The 26128-nt window shown below is 52.9% G+C and overlaps 7 protein-coding genes across 7 annotated transcripts; 2 read left to right on the top strand and 5 right to left on the bottom strand.

Moving 5' to 3' along the window:
* Positions 1-262: 262 nt before the first annotated feature.
* BO86DRAFT_422129 (FAD binding domain protein) lies at positions 263-3705 on the bottom strand (the record flags this gene model as incomplete). Its single annotated transcript, XM_025675322.1, has 10 exons — positions 263-1189; positions 1240-1322; positions 1372-1599; positions 1717-2080; positions 2193-2346; positions 2757-2911; positions 2958-3014; positions 3066-3426; positions 3477-3652; positions 3697-3705. The coding sequence occupies 10 exons, from the start codon at positions 3703-3705 to the stop codon at positions 263-265; spliced, it is 2514 nt and encodes an 837-aa protein (XP_025523677.1).
* A 252-nt stretch (positions 3706-3957) lies between these two features.
* On the top strand, positions 3958-5643 carry BO86DRAFT_403412 (FAD dependent oxidoreductase; the record flags this gene model as incomplete). Its single annotated transcript, XM_025673935.1, has 6 exons — positions 3958-4017; positions 4086-4755; positions 4833-4971; positions 5020-5166; positions 5211-5538; positions 5584-5643. 6 exons carry the CDS (start codon positions 3958-3960, stop codon positions 5641-5643), a joined length of 1404 nt encoding a protein of 467 aa, XP_025523676.1.
* A 189-nt stretch (positions 5644-5832) lies between these two features.
* On the bottom strand, positions 5833-9350 carry GbpA. Its single transcript, XM_025666784.1, has 4 exons — positions 8707-9350; positions 7727-8650; positions 6957-7679; positions 5833-6904 (listed from the first exon to the last, which is right to left on the bottom strand). The coding sequence occupies exons 1-4, from the start codon at positions 9206-9208 to the stop codon at positions 6123-6125; spliced, it is 2931 nt and encodes a 976-aa protein (XP_025523675.1). The 5' UTR covers positions 9209-9350; the 3' UTR covers positions 5833-6122.
* Positions 9351-12179: 2829 nt separating this feature from the next.
* BO86DRAFT_403410 (uncharacterized protein) lies at positions 12180-12828 on the bottom strand (the record flags this gene model as incomplete). Its single annotated transcript, XM_025673934.1, has 2 exons — positions 12180-12278; positions 12358-12828. 2 exons carry the CDS (start codon positions 12826-12828, stop codon positions 12180-12182), a joined length of 570 nt encoding a protein of 189 aa, XP_025523674.1.
* Positions 12829-13742: 914 nt separating this feature from the next.
* Positions 13743-15683, bottom strand: BO86DRAFT_439934 (MFS transporter; the record flags this gene model as incomplete). The annotated part of the gene is made up of 1 exon (XM_025676184.1): positions 13743-15683. The coding sequence occupies exon 1, from the start codon at positions 15303-15305 to the stop codon at positions 13743-13745; it is 1563 nt and encodes a 520-aa protein (XP_025523673.1). The 5' UTR covers positions 15306-15683.
* Positions 15684-16681: 998 nt separating this feature from the next.
* Positions 16682-18571, bottom strand: BO86DRAFT_412860 (glucose transporter; the record flags this gene model as incomplete). Its single annotated transcript, XM_025674690.1, has 7 exons — positions 16682-17095; positions 17145-17435; positions 17487-18013; positions 18064-18250; positions 18310-18385; positions 18440-18491; positions 18547-18571. The coding sequence occupies 7 exons, from the start codon at positions 18569-18571 to the stop codon at positions 16706-16708; spliced, it is 1548 nt and encodes a 515-aa protein (XP_025523672.1). The 3' UTR covers positions 16682-16705.
* A 4820-nt stretch (positions 18572-23391) lies between these two features.
* On the top strand, positions 23392-25331 carry BO86DRAFT_322287 (putative amino acid transporter; the record flags this gene model as incomplete). The annotated part of the gene is made up of 5 exons (XM_025668382.1): positions 23392-23814; positions 23869-24049; positions 24113-24236; positions 24350-24689; positions 24765-25331. The coding sequence occupies 5 exons, from the start codon at positions 23392-23394 to the stop codon at positions 25329-25331; spliced, it is 1635 nt and encodes a 544-aa protein (XP_025523671.1).
* Positions 25332-26128: the final 797 nt, after the last annotated feature.

Here is a 26128-nt window from a genome sequence, read left to right as displayed (position 1 = left end):
AACAACAACAATAACAACAACAACAACGGTGGCGGCGGCGGCGGCGGCGGAAACAGCAACAGCAACAGCTACAGCAACAGCAACAGCAACAGCAACAGCAGCAGATCCAAGAGATGCAGCGTGTAATTGAAGAGCAACGTGATGCACTTCGCAACATCAAGAAGTATTGATCAGTGTAGTTAATAGTTTAATCAATTCAATCTTCTAGATTCGACTCCTGATACTCAAATACATTCTGCGTAGTATTCATCTATCATCAAATTCAAATCATAAACCCTTCGAAGTACTCATTGACCCACCGAGCAGCTTGCATTCCATCAGACTCACTCCAACGAGCCGCAGCTCCGACATACCCATCCGGTCTCACAATCACCACCGCCGTCTGCGTCGCATCTGCCTCCCCAAACCACCTGCTCGTACATCCGCCCTTCTCTCCGCCAGCTTCGTCAAGATACACTGTCCAGCGGCTTTGCTTCAGCACAGCGGGTAGATCTTCCAGCTCGAAGCTCTCCCGTTGGGCAGTGGTGAGCAAGGCAAAAGTCGCCACCTGCGAAACTGATGTATATCGCGCGTGGCCCATGTACACATCATCTGTCGCCTGATTCCTTTCACTACTTGAATAGCTCTGAGCTGCCTTTGTGGTTGCCGTAGCTAATGCACTTCCCTTGGCCAGCACCTCCCCACAAAACTTCTCTAGGAACTCATTCTCACTCCGAACATCTGGGACAACCAGGTACACGCGGAACTGCCCGAGGAGAGGAATATCTAGCTGCACTGGCACGGGGTTCGCATCGATGTACCTCGTCACGAGCGAAGGTGGGAGGAGGGAGCCGGGTTTCACCCTTCCTAAACCTGAGCCAGTGTGTCCGTTTCGTAATTGTGTGTCCTCACATCTTCTCGTGAGCAGTTCCCCTGGAAGGTATTCCGCCCCGAACCCTGCGATAAATCGAATGTTCTCATCGAAGTTGCGGGCAAGAGCAGCCTCGCCCTGCTCAAAGGCCGCCACGTGGCTGGCATCGAAAGCAATCAGGTCGTTGGCGATCTTTCGACGTTCAGTGGAGTAGCTGGACAGAAGGTTATTCGTAGCAAGACCGCGGGAATGGAGATTCATCTTCCAGGCGAGGTTAAGAGAGTCGTGCATGCTGGTGTTGGCGCCTTGGGCGGCGAGTGCGGAGTGGACGTGACCAGCCTAGAATCTGTCTCAGTACATGTTGACTGTATAAGGAATGGGAGACATACATCACCTGCAATAAAGATGCGATTGTCAGGATTGGAGAAATTGCGCGCGACACGCTGGTTGACGATATAGTTGCCAAACCATTCTACACCGCGGTCAGTTTCGTCGTCGCCCAGCGCAATGCAACAACATACCAATGCTCTTCCACTCGAGCGGGAAGGGCTTCATGGCTTCCCGCGCCCGAGCCATGACATACTCTGGTGTAGCCATGGACTTTGGCACACGCTCACCATCGGTGGAGCTCAGCTCCACGTATAGTCGAGTCATGTTGCGTTCGCGCGGAATCCAGAGGATCGACCCAGCTGTGTGAGAACGGACGGCGACTTTGCTCCAGAGATCGGGGAATGTGGTGTCAATTTCACCTGTCGATAACAGCAGCCCAGTCAGCGTCAGTGAATCCCAATTGGCGCAGACAGTAGATCAAAGCTCTCAAGGCGAAGCTTGAGACTGATTGAATTCCAGGAAGAGCTCAAACATACCATCCAGCACCCCCCACGAAGCATTCGTCTTCTCGCCCTCCAACTGCGCATCGGGAATGAAGTCCCGCACTTTCGACCGGGCGCCATCACACCCAACAAGATACTTTGCGTAGACGATGCGCTTGTCCCCCGTGGTCAGATCTTTGTATGTGACTTCGAGGTCGCCCGCCTCGTCTTTCTGCACTTCCACGAATTCGCTGTTCCGCGAGACTGATCCCCCTCGGCTTTCAATGTCTTTGATGAAAACATCCTCCAGCATGCCCTGGTGGGCTAGCAGAATGTAGGGATCGGGGGCTCCGACTAGGTGGTCGGGGTAGTGGATTTTGCGACCGGTGCGACGGACGGGTTGCGTGGGGGTGGAGTCCTGCGTGAGGGAGGAGTTAGTAATTGTGTATAACTAGAAAGTAATGATAACAGGACAAGGACGCGAGTGTGAATATAATGGAGGAAAGTACCCAGAACGAGATGTCGTAGACTTTGGCACCATGGCGTAGTAACGGGTCGGCAAGACGGAGCTGTTTCAGCGTTTCGATGGTCTTCGGCTGCAAACCGTCTGCTTTGCCCGTCGAGGTCTGATCGGGACGGTCATCGAGAAGAAGAACAGGAGTACCGTAGCGAAGAAGATTGCACCTGCGTGTTGTTAGGATGCGGCTGGAGCGAAAATGTGGAGAGTGTATGAGGGGAAAGCGGGGGCGAAAAGAAAGAGGGGGACTTACGCCAGCATCAAGCCAGAGGGACCAGCCCCGACTATCACCACCGTGGTTGATTCTGGAGGAGTCATCGTGTCGCTATTCAAAGATGCTATTGTGATCGAGAATATTTCAAGCTGAACACCGAGTATATTTAATCGAACTGATTCGAGTTGGTTGCGGAGTATTGTTGGAGATTCGGGACGAAGCCCGACCCCCACCCCCACCTTTGTTATTGCTTGCGACCGCGATAAGCACAGTCCGACCCACTATCTTAGCTCGCAGTCGTAGCTAGCTTGCTATCGAGTACAGTACAGTAGCTATCACAATCAACTCTGCTTCAACCACTACCATTTTGTCACACCACCATCCACCACAATATCACTCCCAGTCATATACGAGCTAGCATCACTAGCCAGGAACACACACGCGCCCATGATATCCTCCGGCTCGGCCAGGCGACCGTTCATCGCATCGCGTTTCCACTCTTCGACCAGGTGGGGGAACTGCCACGGTTAGCTTCGTCGCTATCTTATCGGAGATCCCACCTACAGCAGCCGTCATTTCCGTGCGAACATATCCTGGTGAAATCGAATTAACTCGGATGTTCTGTCATCGTCAGCGCTCGCCCATCCTGGCAGCCCTGCAGCAGACACGCACATATTGGGCCAACTCCTTGGCGATTGCTGGACACATCGCCCTCACGGCCCCCTTGGTACCACAATAAGCGCTGCACAGTTGCGACCGCACGGCAATGTGGCTGGCCATGCTGGCCACCAAGACAATACTGCCCTTTTGTGTCCCATTGGCGATCATCTGCCTTGCCGCGCGTTGGGCCGTCATGTGCACGCCCAACACGTTGACTCCGAGGAGAGCGGCGTGGTCCGCGTATGTGAACTCTAGGAAGGGTTGGTGACGGTTAATACCAGCGCAAGGAACACAGATGTCGAGAGCGTTATCGAAGTCGGTTTGGAAGGCTCCAAAGCCGGCATCGAGGGATTCTTCCGAGGCAACATCCACCCTAGGAAGTCAGCGATGGACAATTCTTGCAGTCCAAGATAGAGTGTATACTTGTAGTAGGCAGTACGCACGCCGCACTCGGTCGCGATAGCTTCGAACTCTGCTTCGGGGGGGATCACGTCAAAGATGGCCACATTGGCACCGGCTTCGGCCAGACCGCGTGCAAATGCCAGACCACACCCGCGTGCGCCGCCAGTAACCAATGCAGTTCGACCTTGAAGTGAAAACTGACAACTTAGCCTGAGTTCAGGGAATCTTGAAGTCAACGTACTCGAGACATGATGATAATGATGATGAATGGTGTAGGGATTGTATGATCCAACCGGTTGAGCTGTGGTTGACCTGGAGGTAGATTGTGGTTAAGGTTGTTATAAATAGGCTCGATAAGATAAGTTGATCCGTCGTCAATTCAACTTCACCCCCATTCTTGTCACCTCCACCTTCACCACGTTTGGCCATGGTATAATTGTCGCACTTCTGACCCAAAGTGCACGAGCAATCTTTCCTAACTTACACAAGAGACCAATCCAACATGGCCCCTCCCATTCATGTCAAAGAACCACAGACTCGCCCGGAGACATGTTGTCTTAACGTAACACAGTCCCCCCCGCGATCCCATCCCATTCCCGATTGTGATGGCTGATTCAATCCCGGTTCCAGATCATCGTCATCGGTGCCGGTCTCGCCGGACTAGGCACCGCCATTGCGGGTGCTCTTGCTGGACATAAGGTACACATCCTGGAAGCGACCTCATCAATCCGAGAAGTCGGTGCTGGCATCCAAGTTCTGCCCAACAGCTCCCGGGTGCTCACACACTGGGGTCTCCTCCCCCGTCTCACCCCGCACATGACCTCTCCCCGCGTCTGCAACTTTCTCCACTGGAAGGGCGAGATTATCAGCAGCCTTGACTTCCACGCCTCCGAATCGCAGTATCCCGGGACGTGGTATCGTGATTTTCACCGCGCAGATTTGCAGCGATGTTTGTTAGAGAGAGCGGAGGAACTCGGGGTGAAAGTCACTTGCGGGGCGAGGGTAGTCGATGTTGTGCCCGAGGTTGTCTCTACCGGTAACTCAGAAGGCTGGGGAAACACTGCCACCGTCATTGCAGTAGACGGACGAGAATGGATCGGGGATTTGGTGATCAGCGCCGATGGAGTATTTGGGACCCTGAGCGAGAAAATGCTGCAGCGACATGACCCACCCGTCAAGACAGGGGACCTCGCCTATCGCTTGCTGTTGGATACGGAGAAGATGCTACAGGATGAAGAGCTGAGGGACTTTGTTGTCAATCCTCAGGTGAACTATTGGTTGGGACCAGGAAAACATGCAGGTATATGTCTCTGTGCAGTTGGTTCTTCAGCTTCTTGAGGAAAAGCCTACCTAGTCAGTCGACTGACGATCAAACAGTCAACTACGTCCTCCGCCAAGGTGAACTGTTCAACATGGTCCTCCTCGTACCGGATGATATCCCCGAAGAATCGCTGGTCACCACGGTCGAAGGAAACGTGGAGGAAATGTGTGGTCTGTTCGAAGGGTGGGATCCGAGGTGAGCTGTTTCGGTCCGCCAACAAAGCGAACTAGTACTAAGGAACAGAATCCAAAAACTCCTCAAACTATGCCAATCTGTTCAGAAATGGCGCCTGTGTATTCGATTCGGTGACTGCGACTGGACCCATCCTTCGGGTTCATGGATCATGCTTGGGGATGCAGTGCATGCCACACTGCCTTACCTTGCGTCAGGGTACGTCACCTCCCACGATGTGAAGACAATGCTAACGAGTCCAGAGCTGGAATGGCGTTTGAAGACGGTGCTGTGCTTGGAGAGTGTCTCTCGCGTCTGCCCTCAGACCCTTCGATCGATAAATCCTCCCCCGCATTCCTAGAAGCGAAACGCCATGCGTTGGCCGTGTTTGAGAAATGTCGCAAACAAAGAACAAAAATGGTAGTGGAGAGGGGAAACGTACAGCAGTATCTGTATCACTTGGACGATGGACCGGAGCAGGAGGAACGCGACCGCAAGATGCGAATGGTGCCCACCCCGGAGGGCGAGGCTTTGGCGTGGAGAGACCCCGGCTTGGCCCCGAAGCTGCTGGGCTATGATCATATTGCAGATGTGAGTAGTCATTGGACCACCAAGATGTAAAACTGACGGAAGTAGGTGGATCGGTATTGGAGTTTTGGTGAGAAAGAGACGGATATCCGCGAAGCAAGGCTTTGAGTATAGGTCACTGTGACAATGTTGAGAATATACATTCGAACTAGATAGTGAATAGCAAGAATTCAATGCTCATGCTTCGAAGAGTTATGAGCATAGTGAGTATAGACAAGAGGTTTTCAGAGTTGAACCATATTGATTTCAAGTCAATGATGAAGATGATGCACAAAGGCCTATATTATATGCCAGTATTCAACTGCGTGTATCAAACCAGGTCATCCATCAAGGAGACCGTCATACAAAAGAGATGTCAAAACAAAACAAGACATAAGAGATTAAACAAAGGAAAGATAGGTAAGGAGCGACCATTGTCCGGTAGCGACCGTGACCATACTGTACAGTTCCATCCCGAGTCCCGCCGGGCGCCGGAGTGGTTATGGTTTCCCGATCCGGAAGCTCCAAGAGTCGCGGCGCCCGTTCTTCGTGCCTTCATGCCTGACAGCCTGAGGCCGCCACATCCCCCCTTTCCACATTCTCGCTCTCTAGACGGGAAATTTCACTCCCGTCCGATCAGTCAACCGTGGCTGGGACAAGATTCGAGGCAGAGCTCTGGCTTTGGGGTCCTGGTTGAATCGGAGTCGATCTCTCTTCAAGCTGAACAACTTGACCATAGCTCCCATTGCCTGCTCCTCACTCAACTGGATCTTGTCCAGCTCTTTGTCACCAACCCCCTCCAACGAAACGTCCTTGACACACGCGGCCACCATCCAGCGAGCCAGAACCTCAATGTCCCGCGCATTGCTCCAACACGGGAACATCGAAAGGATCTGGATGGCACGGGTGAATTCACGATGGCTCGGGGTGCGAGGGTCGGTCAAGTAGAGTCGAGGTCCGGGGACCTTCTGCTCCGTCAACCGTCGATCCAGCAGTCGCAGACACTCTCTGGGGGTCGGGTTGCGGAAAATAATTTCCTCTTGAAACAGTGCTGCCAACCGAGGTCGATTGGCGAGCATCTGGTCCATCTCCTGGGCGGGTCCAGCCAGAATCACCACGGTCTGATCCAGATACTGAGGAAGTTGGTAGACGAACTCATCCACCGCATGCTTTGTGGGTCCCTCCACCTCGCCCAAGCGATGCGCATCCTCGATAAACAGAACCCGACCGCGACTACGGTCGAGTTGGGCCCTTGCGCGAATTGCAGTGGGATACATGTGCGGAGCGAGCAGATCGGCAATCGAACAGGGCACCAGCTCACCATGAGACAACACCCCCATTTTGTAGTAGAGGGTGCCAAGCTCGCGGGCGACAGTCTTCTTCCCTGTGCCTTCAAGCATTGTCAGCATTCACATCCAATCAATAATAGGTAGGAAACTCACCAGATGCTCCCTTGAACACAAATCCGCAAGGCGTCCGCTTGCCTGGGTTCAGCCCTTGCATCCAGGCGATCTTCATCTCATGATGATACCGCTTCAGGATCGAAATGATGTCGTCAGGGACGATGGAATGGCGTAGCTCCTCGCGGAAGCCCAAGGCGGGTGTGCCGCCGACCAGCTCGGGGTTGAAGTCTCTTCCCTCAAGTATACGAGGAATTGACTCGCCCTTCGCACCGACGCGGGTTCGTCGCTCGAAGTGATACTGCGCCGCTGCCAGAAGATGTTCGACGGCACGGGCGTGGTCAAAGTCCTGGCGCATACGAGCCGTGTCGAGCATGTCCAAAGCGGCTTGAAAGGCGTCGGGGGTGACATCTAAGTCCTGCTCGCGGAGCTTGCTATGGAAGAGCTCCTCTAGGTGGTCGCGTGTAAGGGGTGCGAAGCGCACAAGCTGATTGTCAAGAGCGCGACTCAGACGTGAGTGCGATCCGGTCTGATGCAGGACGTGGCTGACAGCATCGTGTGCGCCGACCACAACGGTGCAGTGGTTGTCTCGTGGGATCCACAGGTCCTCCAGGGCAGTCGCGTCCAGCGCAGTCTGACTCTGAGACAGCTCCTGACGGTCGGCATCGATGTCGACGACAAGGACATTCCCGTTGTTGCTCTCGACAAGAGTGCGGATACTGTCCGCATCGAGTTGCGAGAGAGCTGACCAAGGTTTGACCCGAACTGTGACATGTTAGTACATATTGTTATCATCAAGAAGATTGACTTACCCTCTCCGTTTGTCAACAGCCCCAACTCGAGGAGTATCTGCGCATACAACCGAACCGCCGTGCTCTTTCCAGTGCCAGGTGGCCCGGCAAAGATGCGATTCACCCTAAGAGGCAAACGACGCTGGTTGCGAACCTCCCGGTGGTAGTTCTCCTCTGTGATATCAAACACCTCGGTGATCGACATCTGCAGGGAGTCCTGACCGACCAACTTCTGCATAACCGCCCATGCCTCGCTGTGGGCGCGTGTTTGCTCTGGTCGTGGGCCTAGCAGATCGTCCTTTGAGAAGAAGAAATAATCTACTTCATCCATGCCACTGTCTTGCTGATCCGCTAGGCAGTGAGCCTGGCGCTGCGCGACCGTCTTGACTAGCTCACGGACGGCGTGGGCGTTCGTGAAGCCCGACACGGCGCGCCCGCGCGCCAGTCTTCGAGCTGCAGCCTGAACGTAAGGGCCCTCGAGACCGCCTTCAACCTGCATGCGGCCCTGGTATTCAATCACAATGCGACGGGCGAGAAGTTGAGCGAGGTCGCTACGATCAAAGTCATAGAATCGCAGTGTGCTGCAGATACGTTGCTGCAGGCGCGGATGATCGCGCAGGAAGGTCGTTAGTGACGTCTCCTCGCCAGAGAAGATCACCACTATGCGGCCTGTCTTGCGCTCGAGAGCCTGCAAGACACTTGTGAGAATCTGCTCTGTTGCTTGGGACGAGATAGACTCTCCCAGCATGTGTGGTTGGTCGACGATGAGAACACCCCCTGTGTGGGCCAAAGAGTCCACATCAGCTATACGGTTGATCATCTGCTTGACCCCGTCCGGTCCTTGGCTGGCGAGGTCGAGTCCAGTCGTCTCACAGACAGCCTGTGAATCGCAGATGCCAAGAGCATAGAGCATCTTTGCGTAGATGCGTGCGACGGTAGTTTTGCCTAGAAAGGTCAGTGACAATTCGAACGACTCAGTCAGATAACAAGAGATAACTTACCCGTGCCTGGATTACCCACACAGGCCATGTTGTACCACTCATTCTTGGGGTCGCGACCGTGTCGCCGACAGATCTGCACCCAAGTCTGCACACCGCGCAACTGGCGCTTCACGTTCTCGTGGCCGACAAGGCTGTCCAGCTCATCAAGAGCCTCCTGTCGCGCAGTTTCGCGATCTTGGTGGTCGCGCTCCGCCAGCTCCTCGGCGGTTTGTTGAGGATGTTCGACCATGACGGGTGTTTCGGGCGGGGAGGGTGGAAGCCGGGTTTGTGTCGGTGTTGATGTTTGGATCTGAAGCTGCGGTCGCATCTTAGCTGATTGCGGGGTTTGTGTGTGTGTCTGTGTCTGAGTTTGTGTCGATACTGATTGCTGTGGCTTCTTCGACCATAGCGAGAAGGGGAAGAAAGGAAATCGAGATGTCGCCGATGGGCGAGTCATCGAGCAGTCCATGCTGCGCAAAGGTTTGAGTAGGGGTGATAGCAGCTTCACAACGATTGGAAGCATATGGAGAGTGTTAAAGAATCACAAGTTCGGATCTTTCAACAGTCAGTCAGGTGTGTGTAGGAGAATTAAGTCTGGGGATTGTTGGCCGTGGATCATGGTTATTATACTCTGGCCGACATTCGCTGCCCAGCGAAAATCGCCGAGGTGAAGCCAGGCAGGTCATCGTCGATAGCACTGAGTTGGAGACCTATGACAAGGCGACAGGTAGTGAAGTGAGTGGTTGGTTCTTTTCCCCGTCGGTTGTCAAAAGTGAAGCCATAGATTCACCGCCACTTCAGCCCAACATGAAGAAGACCGACGATGGTGGAATGGCCACACTTCCAGGAAGACAACTTTCGAGGCACCAACGAGTCTATGGTGATGATACAAGCCTAGAAGACCACAACCAATCCCTTTCCTATACTCTGAAACACGGGCAAGTTGAAACAGCAGGGCAAGGACCAGCAGGCGGCCTGTTAGGAGGCATGAGTTGGAGGGGACTCGGGATGTCTGGAGATGCACCAAAACCGCCGGGCCGCATTAGGCGGATGTGGTGATCTGGCTTGGCTGCGCTGGGCCTATCATATCCGTCAAGGTGGCTGCCGATCATTACCCCGGGGAACCTCGCCTCGGCCAACTTGCTGCCTATGTTGTTTTGTCCCTGTCGATGTGGCTCGTCTTGTGAGGCTTGCTCCATGGATGCTGGGTGTAGTCATCCAGTAATGCGACCAACCAAGCAAGCGATCGCGTGGCATAATTCCACGATATGCACCGCATGAGAGGGGCTGCTTCCCTGCTTTTTCTTGCCCCTCTCTGGGAAACGCCGATAAGAGCACTGCCCCCGCCTCATTGATAGTACGTAGTCCTGGCGCGCTTGAATCCAAAATTCGCTCGAAGCAGCACTGCCTCGGCTCTGGTCTGCCAGGTGAACAACATCACAACAGTGGATATCCCACGGAACTGGAAAGGCTGCCCCGTCATCCTTTTGCGCCTTGTCAGTCTGATTGGGCGGTCCCTGAACTCGACTCCTGACTAGGTTGCGGAGCCCAATTCCCCGCGGCGGTCGCATCGTCTGGCGTCAAGCGCGGTTGATGCTCTCGACTTCCACTGCTCTATTTTTCGTACTTGGGTGCATTACCGTAGTATCTGAACAGTCGTATGAGCTTCATGGAGAGCACATGCCACCTCTTAAGATTCGTCATTCTCCAGATAGTCACGATCTCGATTGTAGTGGCAGCGCATCTGCCGCTGGTTGCTATTCCGAGTAGATTCCATGGTTATGAGCACCTGAACTCTATTTGAACACTTCAATGTATAATACTTGACCAAACTGCTCCACCCCAACCCAATCGCTCCCATTGCTATTGATCAACGATGTCGCCAAGTCCATCCTGGTGAGGTCCTGAGTGTGGCATATTGCTCACCGCCCCGACTTCTTCTATATGTCGCTACTGAGGCAGTCCGCAACCTCTCACTACTTGCGGATTCTCACACCTCCACTCTCCACTACTCTCTTCTCTCCCATCTTCATCCCATCTTTTTTCAATTTATCGGATCCCCATTGAGTTCTACATCAGCTTTGAAATCTCCGACCTGCGACCAAGACCTCGATTCATCAAATCCTACAGCGCGACGAAGACAGCCGTGCAGCTAAGTGACCATCGGCCTCTTCTCACTTTGAGCATCATATCGTTCTCGAAAACATCACCGTCTTGAGATAGTGACTAACGCGTGCTTGAGCTAAAGACACAGGGTCCTGATGCTCGAATCTGAATCACAACCGGCCTGTCTCTACACCTGTACGCGATCCGAACCATGTGAGCATCCCGTCGAGTCCCCTCCACTTCCAGCCCCAGTGATTTTCAAGCACAAATCAAATCCTTTCTTGCCGCTAAATTCACTATTCAGCTGTGTCCAAGTATTTAAGAGAGTGTGTCACATTGACCAGTTAGCCATGCAGAGGTCCTTTGCTCAACCCATGTCAGTTGCCAGATCGATGTACAAGGTAAAAGGCTGCTCAACACGTCATATCAGACTGGCTGATCCACTTCCATCACAAAGTTACCTTGTCTCATGATTAGTCTCGATAGTCCATGTAAGGTATGTCCTCCAGGCTTCATTCTCTTCCTTCCACTTTCTCTTTCTCCCACCTTGGCTTTCGCATAACCTTTCCTGATTCAACCTACCTTCTCTTCATGTCCTGGCGTTCTTGTTTGCCAAACGCACCATTCAACCTGTTGAGCCATTTTTACAATCAATGCTTCCATTAATAGAGGCATCTGTTGAGAAAAGCGATTCCTGTATGCTCATGAGTCCGCTCATCGTCCCATAATCTTACATTCTTTGCGCTGTCTTACTAGAAGTTGCTGACAACGGATCTTTTCAGCTCCCGCAGCTTTAGGTACGGTCATTTTCGCACCACACCGGCTCGATAACGTCCTCCAGATCCGTCGTTCTGAGTCCATGGTTTATTTGTCAAAGGGGCGCGACTTGAACTTCTCAAGTGGGCCGCATTACGATCGGAGCAAATTCACGTATGTACAATCACACTTCTAGTGTCTCTGGTTCTCGTGACATCCGAGCCTCAAATTGAACTCGGCGGCTGACAGAATGCCTTGTGGAACAATTCTAGGGGTCCCCTATCTACCGAATAGTCACGAGCACAGCACCCACTACAGCTATTCCAAGTCTGCCTATTGCGTTATCATTGTACAAGTACTGAAGTTGGTTACACTTAGCCTTACTTCACTGTGTTTACTGGTTTCTTCGGCAGGAACGCGGCCACGGGAGGCAACCAGGCCCAGGAGGGGACTACTCCCGTGGTGAACAGCATGATTGGAGCACGGACTTCGGTCCTCCCAACAGGCCTTTGGGTTGAGGGGCTTCTTGCTATCGGGGGTGTGCAAGACTCGCCATCCGCCCCGGAAAAGCCGAGGATACAAGAGAAAGAAAGGCTGAATTTGATCACTCGTTTCAGAGTGATGCCATGGGACTATTTGACCAGGGCAACGGAGGGTCTGCGTACGCGGTGGATGACTTGTGAGGCACGGACTCCGGTCCTCCCACTGCCTTCAGGCTGAGGGGCTTCTAGCTGTCCAGGGTGTGCATGGTTGACCAACCACCCTCCCAAGTCAAAAAAACAGGTGGATGAAATGATGAATTGCTCTCACCATGACCACTTGTTTAGTGTGGTTCGCGGGAGGCAGAGACCAGGTCCAGGGAGTGTCTGCTCGGGCGATATAGACATTCTTGTAAGGCATGGACTCCGGTCCGCCCAATATGCCTTTGGGCTGAGGGGCTTCTCTCTGCCTGGGGTGTTTACCTACCGCCCCGAGATCTTCGGACCCAAATGGAAGAAAGGCAAACGAGTGAAACGGGATCAGCAGATCAAGAAGTATCCAATCTAGGAGGAGCAATAGGTTCCCGCATGTCGGCGGGTTCAAGGACCAATGAGAATTGTTTGAGCGATCAGCCGGGTCCAGAAGCAAGAACAAGGACCCGCGTGTCTGCGGGACCACGCGCCATGACGATTGTTGATCTGATCCACGAGTAAGAGCAAGGAGCACCATGAGAACTATTCGAGCAAACAGCCGGTCCACCAGGAAGAGCTTTTCCCGCGTGTCGGCGGGATCAAGCGCCATGATGATCTTTTGCTGGATTAGCCGGTACACAAGCATCAGAAAGAGGTCTCGCGTGTCGGCGAGTTCAAGCGCTATGATGATCTCTATGTGAGTGCCTGTTGTATAAGAAAGAATGATGCCCCGCGTGTCCGCGGGAGCAAGCTTTATGATGATGGCTGAAGTGAATACCCGATCACGAGCAGGGACTTGATCTGACCGCTATGATGAGTCCTTAAACATACCCATTGCACGGGCAACAACGAGATCCGCCATCATCAGCAGAATGATGGGCTACGAAAACAATCAGTCAGATGATTCGCTTTCCTCTCTGCAATGATTCTGATAGCCATCGTCCAGCCTCGTGCAATTCTGATTGATCGCCACGAGATAATTCAACCTAGCGAATGGGAGGTCGACAAGTAAAAACGAGAGCCCCCGAGTCGGCCCTATGAAGGTCTATCAAGGATACCCTCGCTGCCTTACATTTGTCTACACGAATGATCAATGACAGGCTGGCTTCTCTCTCCCTTTGAATAGCTTACATCGAACTTTTATGCAGCAGAGATTGTCAAAGTGCTGATCTGGCCTAGTGTACGCATGTACTACCTCCCAATTCAACAGCTCTACCACGGATTCTACCGCCTCTGGTGCCGGTCCTGCTATCATTCGGCACGCCAGATTCAGACGGACGAAGATCATGGAGTCCGAGCCTTGCTTACCATGTCTCCTCAGAAACGGTCGCTACAAAGACATCATCGGAGAGGATTTTCGTGGTAGTAGGGGAATACTTATCCACACTTCAATGCCTGACAGTGGGATTGATTAAGTGAAATGAGTCTATTATGTCTCTATCCTATATCCCAGTTTGTATGTATACTTTTAAGCTGCAATAATCCGAAGGGTTGCGAGAAAAGAATGAAGATACGAAAGAAGGATTAAGCATCTTCCACCCCCTTCCCACTGCGCCGCCCCTTCTGCAGAGTGTGAAGTACATACACGATACTCGTCAGCAGGCCCAACCCGCCTAGTCCGATCCCCATATAAAATGCGCCGCGATACCCTACCAACGTGTCATGGAACGTTTTCCCGCCGTGGTTGACATGCACCTCAACGGTTCCCGCAAATCCCAGACCTAACGAGATACTGTAATTCACAATCGTGCACACCAGTGACGCCGCAACGCCCTGATGCTCCCGGCCCACGGCGTCGCTCAGCACCACCGTCGCAGCAGGGAAGGACATGTCCATCCCGAAGGGGATGACGATGAGCGTGACGAACGAGAGCGCCCAGTACGTCTGATGCACGGGCATAATAGCTGAGAATACATTGCCCAGAGTGAACGCCACCATCGCCATGACCATGATCCACCCCGGGTGCAGGCGACTCAGCAGGTGGCCCGTCGAGAATGCGGCAATAATCCCCATAACTGTGGGCGGGAGAAATTGCACGGACGCAAGAATGGGGTGTACCCCGCGGATGTCCTCCAAAAATCGCCAGAAATAGTAGATCCAAATGCCGAAGCTGGCCCAGCCGCAGGCAATGCACCCCAGAATAAACGAGACGTCCACATTCAGGGCGTGGAACGGGATGAGCGGGTTGCTTGAGAAGCGGATCTCCCAGATGAAGAATCCTGCAATGATCAACAGGCCGATGATCAGCAAGATGTATACGTAGGGCTGCTCCCAGCCGACGACAGGGGCTTGATTCCAGGCGATATTGACGAGGACGAGGCCTGTGACGCCCAGGGTCGCGCCGATGAGGTCCATTTCGGCGCAGAGGGCGTGGAGGGAGAGGGTGCGGATGCGTGGATCGGTGGGCTCCGGCGGAATGGCGTAGATGCCCAGGATGGCAAGCACGAAGCACCAGATGGCCATCGACCACCAGATCCACGGCCACCAGGCGAGTTGGGCGAAGACGGCGGCGAAAATGGCGCCGATGACGGAGCCGTTGGGGGCCATGGCGCCGAACAGGGCGAAAACCATGTGCTTCTTCTTGCCGGGGCGGTAGGTGGCGCCTAGAATGGCCAAGCCATTGGGAAGCAGCATGGCAGGGCCCAGGCCTTGAAGGGTACGTGCGAAGATGAAGAGGATGTAGTTGGAGTAGACACTCACGCCGGCGACCATGGACCAGAGCGCGAACCAGAGGAAGCCGATGATAAACATAAGGCGGTACCCGAAAAGATCACCCAGTCGGCCAAAGAAGAGGATGAAGGTGCCGACAGTGAGCGAGTAGCCTGCGATCAGCCAGCTCAGAATACCCGGCTGCGTGATGTTGAGCCCGTCGCCGATAATGTCCAGCGGTGCAAGACATACCCCCAGCGCGGCTTGGGTCATGAACTGTGCCATGCACACCACTAGCACGAAGATGAGCTCATGAAGTGGATTCCAGTGGTCTGCAGCCGAGCGCATGGATTCGGTCCGCGTGAGGTCGGAGTCCTGTGGACGTTCATCTTCACTATCTCCGTTGATGGAGTGCTTGGTCGAGCTCGACAGCGACATCTTGCGGCCTGGAATATCAGGCAGCGAGGCGGGATCGTTTCCCGATGTCAGATCCGCGAGGCAAATTGAAGCTATTTTGGATGGCGCGCGCTGATTCTAAATAGGACGACTCTGTCAAGTATGATAATGTTGACTTGACCACTTTGAGGGTGAGAATTCTGACTCGGAGCAGAGTTAAATCCAGGCTGAAGAAAGCCGGGGTCGAGAGGGCTGAAGTAAGAAGTCATTCAGCATCCAAGTGGGAGATGTGGGGCATGTGGGACTCTCGCAGCAGTGGGAAAGTGGGAGCACTCAAGAGGAGTGAGTACTCGTGAGTGAGGTGGAAGAGGTGGAAGGAATTCCTCTTGAGTCAGTTAAGGCAAGGAAAGCAGACTTCTCTCGATAACATGTGCATTGATGGAGAGGGTCATCTGGTGTTCGCCATCGCAGGCCTGAAGTCCTCATCGGATTACTGGCCAGTGACATCACGGACGGAGGTTAATTGAGTTAAAGACTCTCCTACTTCCTTCCATCGCGGGCCCCACTACCCTTCCTGGACAGCAAAATCCAAGGGTCCGGCCACTGCTATCTGCGATTTGCGATTTTATCGATTTTTTGCCAATCCAAGAGATCATGTGGGATTGCAAGATGATCTCTTTCAAACTGGAGCGGTCGGCAAGAACCTCGAATGCATTGTATTTGCAGTACACTTGCATATTGTGGCCCTGCGCTTTCCCAGCTGCAACCGCGTCATACACCGACAACATATATATTGACAATGGACAGGACGCGGCATCCCATCAAGCTAAATAGCGAAACGGTTACCGAGGTCAATAAGAGAACCAGAAGCAAGGGGTAAGTACTAGGTACTGAGTATATTGAGAAAAGAGGAAGACGGCCCGCATTGCCCTGTATTCTTCAGCTTGAGTTGCATTGCGGACGCACTGCACTGGGCATTGTCGGGACGCCGCGGGCGGCGGGAGGCCTGAGGCAGCAGGTCGGAGACGGAATGCCCGGAAAGGGTCTAGTCGCGGTTACGCGAGCTAGGCCAAATATTTCTCCACGTATCATGGCGGACAGGCAAACTGTACACCCAGCGAGTATTACAGCTCAGCACAACAAATTGTCTGCGCGCACGCAAAGTACCGGCAAGCTGATTGATCATGTTTCAAGCAACCAAGCTGCGGATATGCTATCCTTGTTGCCCTCCAATATCGCTACACCCATGATTGTTACTCTTTTTTCGAGCCAAGACATCGGTCAACCACTGCGATGATGTCATGCGCACACCGGCGGCGGTGAGTGACAGGGAGGAAACAGTCTCCTGCATCAGGATGAGGTACGGCGACATTTCTGATTCGCGCTAGGTACATGTCTTGATCTATTCTAACAAGTCTAGCTCATCAGGGCATCTCCCCCGCTTAGACCATCTCATCATGCGCCGTCTCCACTCCTTTCTCCCCTGCCTCTGCCCCACCGGTCTTCTGTCGTTGACGCTCAATCTCGTCGCCGAATCGGTCGGGCAGCCGCGAAGTCTTCCACGCCGGCAAGTTGGCCTCGAACATTAAGTCGATATCCTCCAAAGAACGACCAGCTGTCTCCGGGAAGGTGAAGAAGATGTGGATGGTCATGACCGTGCAGAAGACGCCGAAAATGATATACGTCTTCCACTGGATGTTCGTGAAGGCCGGCGACACAAAGTAGGCTAGCGCGAAGTTGAAGATCCAGTTACCCGCAGCCGACAATCCGACGCCCTTGGCGCGGTATTTGAGGGGGAACACTTCTGAGGCGTAAATCCATCCAGCAGGGGCCTATTCATTGTGAGAATGGTTCAGCATTTACAATAGGTTGTCAACTTACCCAAGTGAGACCATAGATACCAACGAAGATGTACGAACAAGCGATGACACCCTTGCCAGGGGTACCGGTAATCGACCACTTCAGATTCGAGTTGCCATCCACTGAATCGACGTGGTGACCGTAGCTGGCCATGATACCCGCAATTGCAAAATGGAGGGCCATACACAGGATGGAACCGGTCATCAAAAGAGGTCGTCGACCAATCCGATCGATGTATGGCAGAATGACACCGGTCGTCACCAGGAAGATCACATATTGGATGGCTGATGAGTACAGTGTGGTGTTGCCGGTCTGTTGTTTGAGTTAGTTCGGAATTCACCAACAATCGGCATCAATTCTTACCATTCCTGCCATGTCAAAGACATAGACGACATAGTACATAGCAACGTTGCCTCCGAGCAATTGCTGCCAGACCTGCGCACTCACACCACAAACAGTCCGCTTCCAGATCTTCGGGCCGAAAAGGGCCAAGAATGACACGTCCTTAGCCTCCTGGGCAACCCGCACGGCCTCTTGCACCTCCTCATACTCAGCCTGGACAACGGGATCACTGCGGTTTCCTTTGCCATGGATCGCGGCCAATGTGTCTAAAGCCTCTTCCCACCGTTCCTTGCTGGCCAACCAACGGGGCGATTCGGGGAAGAAAGGCAGGGCGACAAGAAGGATCAATGCAGGAACCCCTTGGATACCCCAAGCCACGCGGAAGGAAGCCGGACCAGAAATACCCTGGCCGCAGCCGTATGAGATCAGGTACATGATCAGGATACCCCATTCAATGGCCCATTGCTGGATACCCACAATCCGGCCTCGGATGCGTGCAGGCGCCAGCTCAGCGAGATAGACACAGACTTGAGAGGAAGTGATACCGACTGGAGACGGTTAGCATAGAGTACCTGTGGCCAGGAGAGAGGGTGCTCACCAGCCAACCCACTGATAACCCGACCAACGACTAGGTGTGCAACGTTTTGAGCTGAACATTGGATAGCTGCTCCGACAATCCAAATGCAACAAGCGATAACGAGAGAGTAGCGACGGCCAAGGCGATCTGAAAGGAAACCTGCTGCGAGTGCACCGGCGAAAGACCCAGCGGACATGGAAGCAGTGATCTAGCAAAAGGATCGTCAGCGTAACCCATACGTGTTCGGCCTGTTCAGAGAAGACCTACACCTCCTTGCAAGTTGCTGTCTGGATGATTGAAATAGTCTAAATATTGGTCGGTGCCAATCCAGGCACTCATGGAACTATTACATTCGGTCAATGTCGGTCATTTCTCCGGACCAGGGGAGCGGTCATACCTAACATCGAAGCCGAACAATGCACCACCGATAGTGCCTAACGCGGCAAGGACTAGGCACAAGTCAGTTCCGAAGCACAGTATTGACAATTTCGAAGAAGGCCATACTGTAGATGTTTGTAATGCGATACATGGTGAGCAATGAACCAGACCGGACCAGCTGAAGTGCAACCGGGATAAGGATGCGGAGAGCCGACTCGGGGGCCCCGGACTGGACTTATATACCGATGCACGACCCAGTGCCGAAGTAACGTCCATCCCGGACTCAGGCAATTGGGCCGTACGTCATGGCGTCACCCGCGGCGAGAAGACAGGGAAGATGATAAGTTCCAAGTGTGTTGTAGGTGTCCCGGATGGAGGGTGGTGCGAGACCTGCATGGGGGTGGATGACTTCAAAGAGTAAAGATCATCGGCAGGGAATGCGGAGGTCCGGGGATTTCGGTTGGGGAACGAATCAGACCCGCCTGGGGCAGTGGTTTTTCCCCAGTCTCGGTGGAGGCCGTGTTTCCTGCCCAGTCCAGTCGGTTCATTTCTGCCTCGGAGATTTTCCTTCTTCGTGTTGAACTCGTCCTGATTCCCCTCATCATTTAACCGACGGTCGAGTAGACCCTCTTCCTTGACTCCTGCCGGATCCCTGCTACCCATGCCTGACAGAGGATAATTTCTATTCCACCTGTCGAAGAATATCTTTGACTTGTCATGAAGACTACTCTGATGGTCCATCATATGGTTGTCGACTCCTCCCGAGCACTCAATCGTCATGAATCACGGGTGTTGTCCAGTTCGGCACGAGCCGGTCTATGGAGGCTTGTCCGACGCCCACCCGAAGCCTCTTCCGTTGCGCTATGCTTACCATAGCCTGGCGGCCTGGCTGGGCCTGGTCATCTATATACCGTCGACGTGGCTGATTGGTGCCGACGAGCAGCGCTCTGACGCCACCTTCAAGCCTCTTCATCATAGTCTAATCAAAACAATCAAGGGCAGAGAAACTCCAACTCTTCACTCGTGTTCGATTAATTGTAGCCTTGTGAGGCTTTGGCTGCGCCCAAGACCGGCAATTACGACAGCCGAGTGTCGGCGACAGGACGCGTTGCCGGGATTCTGAGCCGGCAACGGCTCATTCAGCTGCGCTGCTCTTTCCACGTGAACACGGTCAAACTCCAGTCCGCAATGGTTACAGCCGGTTAATTGTGGTAGCCGAAGTGCTTGATGTTGTACGGAGTACTATCAGCGACTCACGACTTGTTGTCCGATGCAGGCGTTCTTAGCCAGCAGCATTGGAAAGTCTTCCGAATTGGGCTGATCGAACCTGTGCCGCACGCCTATCGACGTCTATTTTCGCCTGTTCAGACTGATCTGGGTGATAATGCAGGCTGTATACTAACGCATTCTTATTATCCGGTTGGGCAGGTCGGCCTCACTGCGGTGTTTAGGGCCCCGAGAGATCTTCATTCGAGATGGTGACAGCTTCCGCCTTGTAGCGACAAACCGGGCTGAGAAGACAGACAGCAAGAAACTACTAGAGCCCCAAGACGTCAATTTGGACGCGGTTGTCGAGCCTATGGTCGAATGCGCGTGTCAGGGTAGTGAGGGCCTCTTAGTAAGTTCCCTCAAGTCACGCAAAGAGTGTTTGCTGAATTCCACTGGGACTAACTCATGCATTCCACCAATTCACAGTGATCCCAAGCTCCTAAGCACATATCCAAACCAAAGAAGGCCTTTTCGATCGATCCTAGAAGCATCTTCGTCTGACGTGGTCCATTCCGCGCACTCCATAACAAAACGCTTCATTTCGCGGTCTTCATCGTTGATATGCAATGTGCACTGTCGAAGGTGTCTCGTTACCCAACGTCACAAGTAGCATGTGATCTGCTGTATTCGGATTTCGGCAATCGGCCAGTCACACGGCAAAGGTGCTGCTTCTCTTCGCCTCGTACCGGTATTATGCCTTCATGGCTTTCACTATACACGGGAGTGCACTCGCTTGTCTCAGAAGATGATCGATTACATACATGTAAGAGTAATACCCAGATCAAGGGCGATGATCTAAAGCGCTGAATTGGGGACTGGATCTGGGACGAACAGCGCTGTCAGCATTGTCACATGATAAATGATCTCATATGACTCACTGGACCAGAAGTCGGAGAATCGTCGTTGGTCGCGTCTACTGTTGTTGGCAAACGCCTTGAAGTGTTTGGCATCCAACGAGGCTTCGAGGAACACTCGCAAGTTTGCCATGTTCAAGGGGTACGATTCAAGCGATCGGCCAACTGTACACATGCCTTTCAATATTCGCACGACCACTGTTGGGACTTTCAAGGCTTCGTGCTTGAGAGCCAGGAAAGGGGCTTGGTTTCGATGTCACGACGCCAAAGAGAACACGATATTTCCGGATGCGCCGATCACGGTCCTAGAATGCTTACTGCGTGGAACCAAAACCGAGTTGAATAAGTGGCCAGAGCATGATTTACAGGCCTGAAAAGCAACAACATCTGAACATTTTGCCCGCACCTGAAGACCAAGCTTGCCGAAGAGTATTAGAGCTCAATGGCTCTCAAGCAGGTCTTGTGTGGCGCTTGACGCCAATCGTGTCTCTTTGAAAACATCGCTCAACATTTCAAGTGTTTGAGTTGAAGACAACAGTGGGTGACTGAGAGCTACGACAATGAACAGTCAACCCCCCTTCGCCGGTCGTGCCTAGAATTGATTGAATTTGGTCCCTTTGTGCCTGGTGGAGGGTTACTCAGCACTTGGAAAGAGCGCCTGGTCTGGACCTCAGGCTGTTCTATGTAAGGAGATACCCAACTATTTTCCGGTATTCAGGCAAGCACGCTCCGCTCCGCTCCGAAGGTCGATCACGACCTGGGGTGTTCTCGTTGGCTGCTACAGTATATTCAGAGATTACGGCAGCATACAAACGAATGTTTTGACTATGTCTCGCTTAAGAGATTGAGAGTGTTCAATTTCTCCTTCGCAGTGGCAATTTAGCGGCGAGGGGTCTGCCCACATCCAATCTAAAGGCATGCTACTCCGTACAGTACATGCAGTCGGGGCCAAGTGGACGACAAAGCCGTGCGCAGGCGATCAGTAACGTTTAATCCTTCGAGACTCTGTTCCCGCCCATTGGCAACCTAATCTGTGAGCCATTCCCAAGCACGAATTCTGGACCCATGGATGAACTGGCGGGAAGTGCAACAATTAGACTCGACCTGGATCTGGGGAAATTCTGGGGATGAGAAGCTGGTGCCGGATTCGGGCGGCTGCCATGTCGTCGGTACCCCGGATTCGGACAGGTTTCCACAAATCCCACCATCTGGAGGACCCAGACCGCTCGGTTCTCTTCCGGATTTACGGTGAACATTATCGGAGAGGTTCTCGTAAGTTTAGTCGTGTATGCGACCGTGGGAAGTCAACGCATCGGAGCTGCTGCTCGGCCAGACTATGGGGAGGCCGACCGTGCCGTCACCTCGACGATCGCTAGTCATCGATGAATGACAACGCAGGGCCTCAATCTAGCCAATCCAGCAGTGCAGAGGCATGATTGACCTCTTCGCCACGTGCAGGACCATCAGATTCAAGGAGAGATACCATTAGGCTGAAGTGAGACGAAGGAGACAATGATGAGCTTGCCTGATCTGATTGCCTTTCCGTACGCTCGCTCGACAATGGCTGTGAACAGGGGTTGTGCTTCACACGCATAACAATGCACCGGTCAAAGAATAGGGGGAATAGAACAATCTCCGGCGATATCCGGGAATTCTTTATCTGGCCTGACGCCATTCCGGGGTAAGAGTGAGCGATGCTATCGCGCCAATCCGGCGCCGATCACCTGCACCAAATGCTGCAATTGGTCCAGCATGGATTCGATAGCTTAATCTCGCGGGCCCATTTGATTATAGTTCGCAGCACCACTGCGTTAGGCTCGCACCACCACGTCAGATTCACCCGCAGACCGGCAGAGCATTACGCTTGGCCGCCGATAAGCCCTGAAAACCCCTCTCCTGGCCCGCGACGGACCCCATTTCCCGTCCTATTCTTATCTTGAAGAAATAGAGTATCTGTACTCCACATCACAGGCCTGCTCTAGTCGCTGGGGACAACAGGTTGGAGCCATGGAGATTGGGCTGAGTCGAATAGGATCAGATGCTGTCTTGCCTTGACCAATATGCCTATTGCATTCCTTGCCTGCAAGGGATGGACAGGCGCCACCTCTACGACAGTGTTGATTTCACGCCACGAGTACAGCATGAGGGTGCATCCTTTGACGGTCGAACTGGCCGCATCCGGTTGGCTATCCCGACTGGCCGTGAAGGTCATTTGTTCAACCTAGGCCAGCCCACCGAGTCGATGTAACATTCCCCAGATACTGGAGAGATGGCGACACGAGCCGGTCTTACTTAGAGCCGATAACAGCTGTCCTTTGATTGTACCGTGGCCAAGAGAGCCATTAAATGAGTGGCACAGGCCCTGCGCCTTCTGATACCGTGTGATCGCCTATTGGATGGGCATCACGGTGGTTATCAGTTGGACTCGCAGGATCCTCGCTCCTGCCTGTCTTCCAGAAGATTTCGCTAGTCTTGCTTGCAGCGGACAAGCCGATGGGGCAAATGTTGACACACCACTCAACACCACTTGACTGGAAGCTGCGATAAGATTCTTTATCTACCTGTTCGCCTTCTTCATGATAGCGAACCATACAGAGTGGGCTGAGTGAGCGTGTCTTATCTGTGGTTTCAATTCGCCCCCTGCACCTCCTTCAACAAATTGACTTCAGCTTCTCGGAAACTGCAAGCTGACCTCACTAGGTTGCACGACATCGACGGGCAAGTCTTATATTAATCCTCCGTTGTCCGCCCGATATTATACGCGGTTCTTCTTTGTCTCTTCTTTTCCTTTTCCTTCTTCCCATCTCTTTGCGCGTACTCACACTCTCCCCCGTCGCGGTCATTCATGATGGACGACCACAGCAATGCACCTGCGTACGAGACATCCAGTTCCAAGGAGAAGCATCTCGAACCCACTGGCGACTGGGCCTCTCCTGACGTCGACCATGGCGCCGAAACCGAATTGCACCGCTCGTTGTCGACGCGTCACCTGACCATGATTGCGCTCGGCTCCTCCATCGGTATGGGATTATGGCTTGGGAGTGGAACTTCTCTAAGAGATGCTGGCCCGGCAGCGCTTCTGATTGGCTATCTCCTCAGTTGTACGATGATCTGGGCTGTCAGTCATTCGATCGGAGAGATGGCAGTCATGTATCCATTGCCGTCCGCGTTCACGCAGTGGACTTCGATCTTCATTGATCGATCAATGGCCTTTTCCCTTGGCTGGGCATACTGGTTCTCCTACTGGATCACAATCGCCAACGAGCTGCAGGTGTGTTGTTCTTGCTGTGTTGGATACACTGTTCACTGATCATTGAATGTGCAGGGCGTTGTTACCGTACTTAGCTTCTGGACGACCAAAGTGCCTACAGCGGCCTGGATCACTATTTTCTGGATTGTGATTATTGCCGTCAACGTTGTGGCCGTGAGATTCTTCGGAGAGGTCGAAGTTACCGCCTCTACTATTAAGTTTGGCTGGATTTTCGTCGTGATTATCTCGTGTATCGGTAAGTGGTTCAAGTTCCTCTGTGGCACAGTACAATATCCTGTTCCGCAGCTCACTTCTATAGTCATTTCGGCTGGTGGCGCTCCTGCTGAGGGTCCGATTGGGTTTCGGTACTGGAACTCCACGCCCTTCATCAACGGCTTCAAAGGATTCCTGTCCATTATGCCTACGTGTATCTTTGCAATGAGGTATTTACCCCCTAGTATCTGGCTATACTTCAGAATAGCAAGGAGTGGTCATGAAATCTTTCCAGACTGCCACTATTTCTATACCTAGCTGACCCTTTTCTCTTGATATTTAGTGGTTCGGAAAACGCTGCCTTGGTAGCTGCTGAGACTGATAATCCACGCAAGGCTGTCCCCCGAGCTGTCGGGTCCATCTGGGTCCGCTTGTCTCTGTTCTACGTTTTGGGCTCCTTGATGATCACCATCACCGTCTCCCCCTACAACGATGACCTTTTCGGTGGTAGCGGTGTTAATGCTTCACCCTTTGTTATAGCATTCCGCAACGCTGGTTTGGAACCTCTAGCTCATATCATGAACGCGGTGATCTTCATATCAGTTTTGTCGACCGGCAGTATCTCAGCCTATGGTGGCTCGCGCACTTTGATGGGCTTGACACACTTGAATATGGCTCCCAAGGTTAGTGCCTTCCATTCCTTTCCTCCTACTTCGCGGCGCTAGCGACTAATATGATCATCTGCTCCACCCGGTCAGATCTTCGGCAAGGCCGACAAGCAAGGCCGCCCGATTGCAGGAATGGCCGTAACCCTCCTCATTGGAGGCGGTCTCGCCTACCTCAACGTCTCTAACTCCGGCGCCAACGTCTTCACCTGGTTCTCGAACCTGACTTCTCTCTTCACCCTTTTCGGCTGGGGTACGATATGTCTGTCGCACCTCCGCATGCGCTACGCTTGGAAGGTCCAGGGTCGATCGGTCGAGGATCTCCCCTGGAAATCGTGGACATACCCCTACGGCGCCATCTGGGGCCTGGTCTGGTGCATCATCCTCATCATCGCGGAATTCTATCTGAGCGTATGGCCCCTGGGCGAGAGCCCCAGCGCTAAGAATTTCTTCGCCAACTACGTCTCTGTCGTTGCCATCGTGGTTCTGTACCTGGCGGCGCGATGCTACTACCGCGGGCCGTGGTGGGTGGATGCTCGTACGATTGACCTCGACGCCCCGAGACGGTTCTACGTGGCTGGGCACGATGTCGAGACTAGGACGGAGCGGAAGGGGCCGACGAAGTATCTCCGTAAGGCAGTGGATGCTGTGTTTGATTAGAGAGGTAGGTGGTTGTACATAATATACATTGTTATAGTTGATTCGTGGAGTTATATCACCTTGCACTTCCAGCAGTGGAACCTGTGATACTTGTATAGTTAGTGTACCATGTGGCATGAGAGGATGCTTGTAGCAGTCAAAGGTTTGTGAAAGTCTGAATATCATTACTTTGTTAAAATTATGCCGGATATAATTTAGCGATGTGAAGGCTGTTCTTATTCTATCCCACTTTTTCACATCCGATGTAGCGCAATTCTGCCATTGCATGCTCTGTATCAGCTTGGAAGACAGGTAGCATCAGGTGTTGATGGTAGTGTTATAGGAACGTATTAATCACTCAGAGCTAGGATAGTTGGATAAAGACTGCTGTCGAGGAACTGAGCTCCAAGTGAAAAATCCCCAATACAGTGCTCTGGAACCATATCATGGATGGTGCTCATCTCATCCGAATAACCTCAGCTGGGAGGAGTTTATGGAGGAATGATGTGCATGCCGGTGTGCCGCTTTTTTCCACTAGGGTGCCCACTTCATAAGACCAGCAGGGCCCGGGTCTGTCCATTCTTGACCCATACACTCACTGCTTGTCAAACCCATCATTTCTCTTCCTCTCATGGTCTTCGTACAAGACTGCGACCGAAAGAGCACATCTTGGGGCTTACAAGGCGCCCTCGATACAGAATATTAATACCACTCTCCTTAGTCCCAACGCACGTATTTAAAGCTTCCTCTGGTCGTCGAAGCAATCACCTCGGTACGAATCCCTGGTCCAGAAATATAGTCTTATGCAATCACGAGTC

This window comes from Aspergillus japonicus (assembly GCF_003184785.1).
Source record: "Aspergillus japonicus CBS 114.51 unplaced genomic scaffold BO86scaffold_68, whole genome shotgun sequence".
NCBI lineage: Eukaryota > Fungi > Ascomycota > Eurotiomycetes > Eurotiales > Aspergillaceae > Aspergillus > Aspergillus japonicus.
This window is presented reverse-complemented; position numbering and strand designations above follow the sequence as displayed.

Coding starts and splice junctions, on each gene's coding strand:
- GbpA (XM_025666784.1), bottom strand. CDS start 9,208: ATGCTTCCAATCGTTGTGAAGCTGCTATCACCCCTACTCAAACCTTTG. Junction 7,680..7,726: donor GCTGTTGACAAACGGAGAGG/GTAAGTCAATCT, acceptor AACATGTCACAG/TTCGGGTCAAACCTTGGTCA. Junction 6,905..6,956: donor TGTGTTCAAGGGAGCATCTG/GTGAGTTTCCTA, acceptor CAATGCTTGAAG/GCACAGGGAAGAAGACTGTC.